This window comes from Rhinolophus sinicus, linkage group LG11 (genome assembly GCF_036562045.2).
Source record: "Rhinolophus sinicus isolate RSC01 linkage group LG11, ASM3656204v1, whole genome shotgun sequence".
NCBI classification, from domain to species: domain Eukaryota; kingdom Metazoa; phylum Chordata; class Mammalia; order Chiroptera; family Rhinolophidae; genus Rhinolophus; species Rhinolophus sinicus.
The window spans coordinates 3,455,687-3,463,440 of record NC_133760.1 but is presented as its reverse complement, the minus strand read 5'-3'; the positions used below and the strand labels follow the sequence as shown (position 1 = coordinate 3,463,440).

The 7,754-nt window shown below is 52.0% G+C and overlaps 1 protein-coding gene across 1 annotated transcript; it reads right to left on the bottom strand.

The window, feature by feature from the left end:
* Positions 1-1,874: 1,874 nt before the first annotated feature.
* LOC141567599 (zinc finger protein 418-like) lies at positions 1,875-7,075 on the bottom strand. The gene is made up of 2 exons (XM_074315545.1): positions 5,878-7,075; positions 1,875-4,845 (listed from the first exon to the last, which is right to left on the bottom strand). Exons 1-2 carry the CDS (start codon positions 6,050-6,052, stop codon positions 3,569-3,571), a joined length of 1,452 nt encoding a protein of 483 aa, XP_074171646.1. The 5' UTR covers positions 6,053-7,075; the 3' UTR covers positions 1,875-3,568.
* Between the last annotated feature and the right edge of the window lie 679 nt (positions 7,076-7,754).

The window sequence follows — 7,754 nt, the reverse complement described above, 5'->3', positions numbered from 1 at the left end:
GTTGTCCCTGGGCGAAGTGTCCCGAAACCCACGGCGTCCCAGGCGAGCGGCACAGCATATTAGCGCGTGTGCGGGAAATCCAGGTTTGGCCCTGGGGGCTGTAGGCGGAGCGCTGAGATGTGCGGTCGCGGAGACCAGTTCGCGACCTGGTGACACGTGGTTGCCCTGTGTTGAGGCTTCTCTGTTGAAGCTCTGTATGTCATGGCTTCTGAGGCTGGAGGCCCCTCTCCCTGCCCGCCATCTGGTGCGCTCTGTGCAGCTGACCGCCTGCGGATGTGCCTCCTTTGATGCACTGATGGGGGCCTGACCGACCATCGTGACTGCCAGTGGTGTCCCGGGCCTTGGCGGGGCACGTACCCTTTGTGGGCGTGTGTTGTCAGCCTCACCGCACATACGCAGATTGTGGGGCTGCTTTCCTTTCTCTGTGCTGTGGGAGGCCGCCTCTATGTGTACCCCTGTCAGCATGTCCAGGACACCTGGCAGTGAACTCTCTGGCGTTTTCCCTACATGGATGATACTGCCAGTAGCACCTGCTTCTTCTCTGTACACCATGAGAAAGATGATACATACTAAGGGTTGCCCGTTGACTAACAGCTCAAATTTAAAAAGCAGCGCCCAGCAGCTGTTTCTGAACAGGGGCATCTCATGCAAACCTTGCTTTAGGGAGAAGCCTAAGCTGCCTGCCTCCCTCACTGAACTTCCTGCACTGTGTTCCTGTAATCTGAACCAGCCCTTACAGAGGAGTTCCTGGAATCCTATTTCAACCAAGAGGACTGAGACTTTCCCTGTCCAACCAGAGCTGCACAGCTATATCCCAATTAGCATCTTCACTGACCAGATTGGCTCCATTCTCACCAATCAGGACAGTGTATTTTGGACCTAAGGGTGAAGATTTGTTGGAGTGTTTGCATGAGGATGGACCAAGGGCGCCCTTCGGTGGAAAGACTGAAGGCTGTTTCCCCAGCTGGAGTGGGAAGACTGGGGACGTCTTGCTGGAGCAGACCTGCGCAGGTAGAAGAATGGAATGGATAGGAGCACGTGGAGCAGAGCTGTCTAGCTGGAGGGGCCACCTTACCCAGAGACTGCCTCAACACCATGGTATCACAATTGAGCTGCTTACAATGAATAGTTTCCTTCACTGTACCCCAAATCGGAGTCTTTTCGGTCTTGAATTGCCACCCACGACCATCGGTTGGCATCTGGAAGATAAAGCCGTGCGTATGGTACATGCGACTAGGTCAGACGGCAAATGAACTCAGTTATGGGTCCTTTGGTCGCTTGATCTGTATTATAGTGACACAGTAACACCACTGAAATCAACTGGCACTGTAATACATGCCAACTGGTGCTGACCCCTATGGGGGTGTGGTGCTTGCATCTTTCAGATCAAAATGGGGGTTGTCAGCCTTCCCCAACTGGGACTTTGGACACGGGAGAAACTGGTGTGATTGTAACCCCCCCCATCCCCCACCGCCGGCAACAACCTGTTGGAATGCCTACTCTACCCCTTTTCACTGGTAGTCAAGGTACTGGCTGTGGTGACCAAAAGTGACAGGGAACAAAGGTTTAAATCAAAGGAAGCCTTTTAAGACAGATCCATTGGAGAAACTAGTCTGGTTGCCAGAAACTAGACATTCCAGCTGTGTGTCATCCGCTGAATTGTGGTGAACAGAGCATGTGGTCTTTGGGACAGTGTTATTTCTACACTCTTTGGAAGTGTCCTGTTTGTCATCTACAAAATCCGAGACACTATTGGGAAGTGTAAACTGGGTAACTCAGCTCCAACAATTCCTCTGCTATAATGGACTTACAGCAGAGGACTTAATAACATCTTGTTTAAGATGTTAATGTGGACATTAAAAATAAAACAGTCATTTTGACCAGCGAAGGTTTATTCAGCAAGAGCAGAGTTGCAATGTGGGAAATCGGAGGAAAAAGTTCAACAAAAGAGATGAACGTTAGGGGGGAGAAAGGAAGTGGGAGACATTGTTTGAGGAAGTGAGAATTCAGGGTGAAAACTTTCTCATGGGGTGAGGGGCTGGAGTGAAAAAGTGGAAACAAGCCCAATGTCTTCTATTAATGCATTTGAATGTAAACACATTGTGGATAGCCACAGAACAGAATACTCAGCAATAAAAGGAATGAAATATTTAACATAAGTGACACCTGTGAACCTCAAAGTTATTATGCAGCATGAAGGAAGGAAACCATAATATAAAACATAGAAACTACATAAAGAAAGCAAAACTAAGTCAGTCTAGTTGCCATGAAGGCAGTTTTTAGCATGAGTCCATAAGTGGTTATGATTTTGACTGTTTGTTTCAATGGGTGCAGGCGCACCTTCTGTCAAAAATAATCAGCTTAAACATGTGCAGTTCCCATAGCATGTCTATGTAACAATCATTCAAACAAAAGTCTGTATTCTCCCACTTTTTTTCCCCAACCAGAGGCTGAGAAATGTTGACTGATGCTTTGGGAAGTGCAGCCCTGCATCAGTGGCAGGAAAAACACTCAGAAATGATCTTAATTGTTTGTCACTATTTCCTGCCACTTTAGTCTGCGGAGTCACAAAAGCTACACCCTGGGCTCTTCCTCCTGTTTTCACTTTCTAGCCTCTGCAGCAATATATGTATGTTCAGGTGATCAGTGCAGAGGCCACAGTAACAGCCAAAGCTTTGTTCGCTCCTACAGCCCAGATGCGCTGTCATCCCACACAACCAGTCAGTGGAACATCCGTGGGGCACCTCTAGAACAGGGACGGCCTCTCAGTCTGCCACCCAGTGTTTCTGTACAAATTATGATTTGAGACTGGCCCCTGTAGTCTTGCAACCACTCACACCAGACAAGCCAAGTCTAGACATGAAGGCACATGATTCCTTTTGTAGTAGCTGTGAAAGAGTATCCCCACAGTAGTGCTCACCATGGTGTGACATCCTGGGGACAGGGGACCGATATAAATGTTTCAGAGGAGCATGCACCGGAGGCTGTCACGACAGTCTACACTCCTGTGGGCTGACGTCCAGGCTGCCCTGTCGTCTCTCCTAGGAGGCCTTGGGCAACCATGCAAGTTAGGCCACAAGTGGAAGCAGGTAGACCTTTGCAAGTTGCTAGCGTCACCCTGAGTGCGCGTGCCCGATTAATCAGAGAGGAGGGAAGGAGCTCCCCAACCCCGAATATTTAGGAACATCTGATATACCCTGCTGAACCTCTAGCTGGTAAAGGTGAGATGGCTTCTTGGCAGGGGCATGAATCAGGCAAGGGAACCGAGAAGAATATACAACAAGGCTCCTCAAAGCTCCTGAGGAACCCAGAACTCACGGAGCTGTATGTATTTCACCTTGCCACCCCCCACCCCACCCCCACCCACCGGCCCTGTTCTGTTTCAATCAACAGAAAAGCACCTTCGACCTGGGTGTACGTTCTGAGGCCAAACAAGGTCAGGTAGACTTTAGATGAGGGTTTTCACAAGTTGGGTGTGCACACATCAAGCATATGAGTGGTCAAGCTTCCGTGTCCATACAGCAGACCAGTGGCCAAAGGTCTGCCCACAGCTGCTGCCTGCATGAGGTTATCTGGTGTGAAGTTTTCTGTGCTGAATGATGTGGGAGCTCTGGCTAAAGGACTTGCCACACTCGCCACACTCGTAAGGCCTCTCTCCTGTGTGAACTCTCTGGTGCTGAATGAGGTTGGACTTTTGGCTGAAGGATTTCTCACACTCGTCACACTTATAAGGCCTGGCTCCCGTGTGAATTCTCCGGTGTTGATTGAGAGTGGAGCTGTGGCTAAAAGACCTCCCACACTCCCCACACTCGTAGGGCCTTTCGCCTGTGTGAATTCGCAGGTGCTGGACGAGTTTGCACTTGTAGCTGAAAGACTTTCCACATTCGCTGCACTTGTAAGGCCTGGCCCCATTGTGAATTTTCTGGTGCTGAATAAGGTTGGAGCTCTGGCTGAAGGAATTCCCACACTCCCCACACTTGTAAGGCCTGGCCCCAGTGTGCACTCGCTGGTGTTTAATGAGAGTCGAGCTGTAGCTGAAGGACTTCCTACAGTCCCCACACTCGTAAGGCTTCACTCGATTGTGGATGTGCAGGTGCTGAACGAGGCGGAGCTTGTAGGTGAAGGCTTTCCCACACTCGCTGCATTTGTAAGGCCTGGCTCCCGTGTGGATTCTGTGGTGCTGAATGAGGCTGTAGCTTTGGCTGAAGGTTCTCCCACAGTCACTGCACTCATAAGACTTTGCCGCCGTGTCAGTTCCCTGGCAGTGACTAAAGGTGGCGCTTTGGTGGACGGGTTTCTCCCACTCATAAGGACTAGCCTGAGGGTGAAGCTGATGATGCTGAAAGAGTTTGTATTTGCAGTCACTGTGCCCATAATGACTCGTTCCACTACGAAAGGCCTCCCCACCCCCATTCTTGAAGCCGCTGGGTGACCTAGCCTCTTTGAGAGTGGCCTGATGCTGGAGAAGACTCAACATGGCCAGGAAGTCCTTCCCCACTGCCCCACAGGTCAAGGTGAAAGGCTTCCCTGAGACGTGGAGTTGACAGCTCGTCACCAATGAGGCCGTGTGCGTGTCCCTCCGCAGTGGCTTCTCATCACTGTGCTGCTGATGCTGGTAAAGGTTTGGGGTGAACCAGGCGTGTTCCCCCCAGACCCCACAGGCACGGGATTTCTGCCCAGGATGGAACCCGTGCTGTGCCGTGAGGCACAAAATGTCTCTCTCCACCAGGACACTCTTCTCACAGGTGTGAGTCTTCTGGGTGGCTGGAGTTTGGCCCAGGGGCGTTTGTTCCACAGAAACACTCTGCACAGAAAGCACCTCCTCCTCCATTCCGTACCAACAACCTGAAAGCACAGAAAGGCTGGAGAGTGTACGTGGATTTGGGGGGGAGGGACAGCCCCATCACTGAAAGAAGTGAGGCCTGTGGATTGTTTTCAAGATGTGACAGTTGTGACCAGTTTGACGGGAAAAGGGCTGCTCTGTAGCACTGGGACTCTAAAAGACACAAGAATTTCGGGGTCCCCAACTGACTCCTCTGTGTGTGGAAGTTTCTGTCCAGGCCCAGATGGTTGCAACTAGCCAGAATGCTGTTCAGAGTCTATCTCACAGATGCACGCACTCCTTGCAACACGTTACATGTGACGCAACAGTGGCGGTAGCCAAAGACCAGAAGTCACAGTAGAAATGAGAAGTTATGGAATTGTCACCAATGGGGAAGGAAAGGGACTCGAGGTGTGGGGTTGCTGGCAGCAGTGCTGACATGGTGGGCACAGAACAGGTTCCTGGTGAGTGACCTGAACACACCCTGTTGTCCTGCCCTCCCCCAGCTGGCATTCACCAGGACCTGGCCTCCTCTGAGCCCATGGTGCTAGGGTTGGTATCATGTCCATTCGGTGAGGCACCCCAGACTCTTATTCCCGAACCCCAGGTGAACAATCTGGGACCAGGATGATACCAGCACTAAGGTGACAGGTGAGGGGACTAGCATTGGCCCAGAGCAATTCTGCACATAACACATAAACAGGAAACAAAAACCAAGTGTTCATCTCCAAAGGTAGTGTAGTGGACATACTAGTTACAAGTGCTGGCAGACGGGGAGAAATGTCAGCTAGGAGGGAGAAAAACCGGCTGGGGCAGTGGTGCCAGGTGTGGGTGGTTACAGTTACACTGCCGGGGGAAGTCAGGCAAGGTAATGACCCACCAGGCTGTGTGGGGCCACGAGTCCAAGAAGGGGGCACTTGCTCAGCCCACCTGGATTGACCCCAGCACCCAGTCAGGGAGCTGGGAGGAAACAAGGCCGTAGCTAGAGTCCAAAGGGGAGAGGGAAGCTAAGAGCAGAGTTGAGCCTGGGACCCTGGGGAGGCTGTGAGTCTTACCCAGTGAGGTCACAAGTGCAAAGTTCTCCAGCATCACATCGTGGTACAGGCATCTCTGAGTTTCATCCAGGAGCCCCCACTCCTCCCAGGAGAAGTACACGACCACGTCTTCAAAGGTCACACGGCCCTGCCATAACAGGGAGAGGTGAGAATACAGACAGCCCCACAAATCCATCCCAAAATGTCTGCCCCCTGCTCATCCAATTCAGAAGACACAAGGCCCTGGTGCCACTCATGTCACTCTGTCCTCAGGAGACGGCCCACATACACGTAATCGAAGTTCAGGGCCTTACCAGCCCCCAGCCAGGCAATTCCCCTGAAATCCTGCAGTTACCTCCCAGGTGTCCACCCAATCGTACCTCCAACCTTCACTGTAAGTCCCTAATACCAAGGACCATGGCCATCAGTTCAAACGCACTCTCTGCCTGCACATCTGTCATTGCACCCCACCACCATGTCCCCTCAGGTACCCCCTTTGTCCTGCACCCGCTCCTCCATACTCCTCACAGGCCGTCAAGAGTACTTGGCACCATCAAACACGATCCAGGACACTACAGACCTAGTGGCCCCTCAAGTCCACTGTGAAGGCCCCAGGCTGGCAGTCTTCTCACTTTGTGGGTATTGATGCCCACTCAGCAGCCTGCCCTTTTCTTTACACCTACCTTTATTCACAGCCCAGCACAAAGTAGCAGTCACACGGGACATCACACTAAGAACCTCATTCTAGACTTTTATGCCCAGCTGCCTCCAGTCTGTGTTTTCTACAATAGGACAGAGTCTGAACATCTCCTCACTGAAAATGACTCCCACGGTTGCTAAAAACCCTGGGGCGGTGGGGGAGGGGTCTCATCACCAATCCCTCCCATTCTCTTCCTCACGCTCCGAGAACATGGTCCACTCCACCTGGACTTTGTGGCTGCTTCCTCAGCAACTACATGGAACATGTAAAGGCAGGGGTAACCACCTCCATGTTGTGACTCACCCCGCCCCCTTTACTCCTGCCTCCCTGTTGCCCAGGAGAAGGAAAAGCGACCTCTATTTTCCTCCATACTTGCAGCTCAGCCTCATCTGCAAGCATTTTGTACATGCTGGTACCTCTGCTCGTAACAGTCTCATATCGAGTGCTGCATGTATGAACAGCCTGTGTTTCATGCTTCTCCAGAATCCCAGACACCACGGGGATGAAGTGGGACACCCTTCCCTTAGCTGTCGACAATCAGAGGAGACAGAGGAAACCGTGGTGGGGCTCAGTGGGCTCTGGTCTCCATTGAGTCTCCTGGAGTCAGGAGACCTCAGCTGATTATCTACACTTTGGGATTCAGGCGTCAGTGCTGACTCTTATTCAACCTCCCTTTGCCACGTCACTGTCATCACCCCTCTGCAGTCTGCTCTTGTAAGCAGCCTCTTCAGAAGCTTTTATATCCTTAACTCAAATCATGTTTCTCGTTCAGTGAAAGGCTCCCAGGGCCCCCCAGGCTGAAAGTCCAGGTGCCACTCCACCTCACACACTCTGATCCAAGACACTTCCAGCTCTGTTGCCCTTCCATGTCTTTACACCGCCAGCTCCTCTTCCACCGGCCAGCCCCTTTCCCACCGATATCACCCATCAGCACCTCACTGTCCTGGATGCCTGGGCCTGGCTGTAGGACATAAGCAGGTGCTGGGGGAAAGTGCATTCACCTGAGCCAGGACCCTGAGTATGGCCGCTGCCATCGGACTCTGTGCAGCCTGGACAATGGCTCTTGTTGCACCTTGTCTGACTAGCTATCCATCTGGAGCCTCTGAACAAGAAACAAATCTCAGAGGAGGAAGCAGGAAATCCCTCCCCAATGCGACGGCATACATGGAAGCGCCCCTCTCCTGGACCTTCATTGGCT

Coding starts and splice junctions, on each gene's coding strand:
- LOC141567599 (XM_074315545.1), bottom strand. CDS start 6,052: ATGGATTTGTGGGGCTGTCTGTATTCTCACCTCTCCCTGTTATGGCAG. Junction 4,846..5,877: donor TGCACTTGTGACCTCACTGG/GTAAGACTCACA, acceptor CTGTGCTTTCAG/GTTGTTGGTACGGAATGGAG.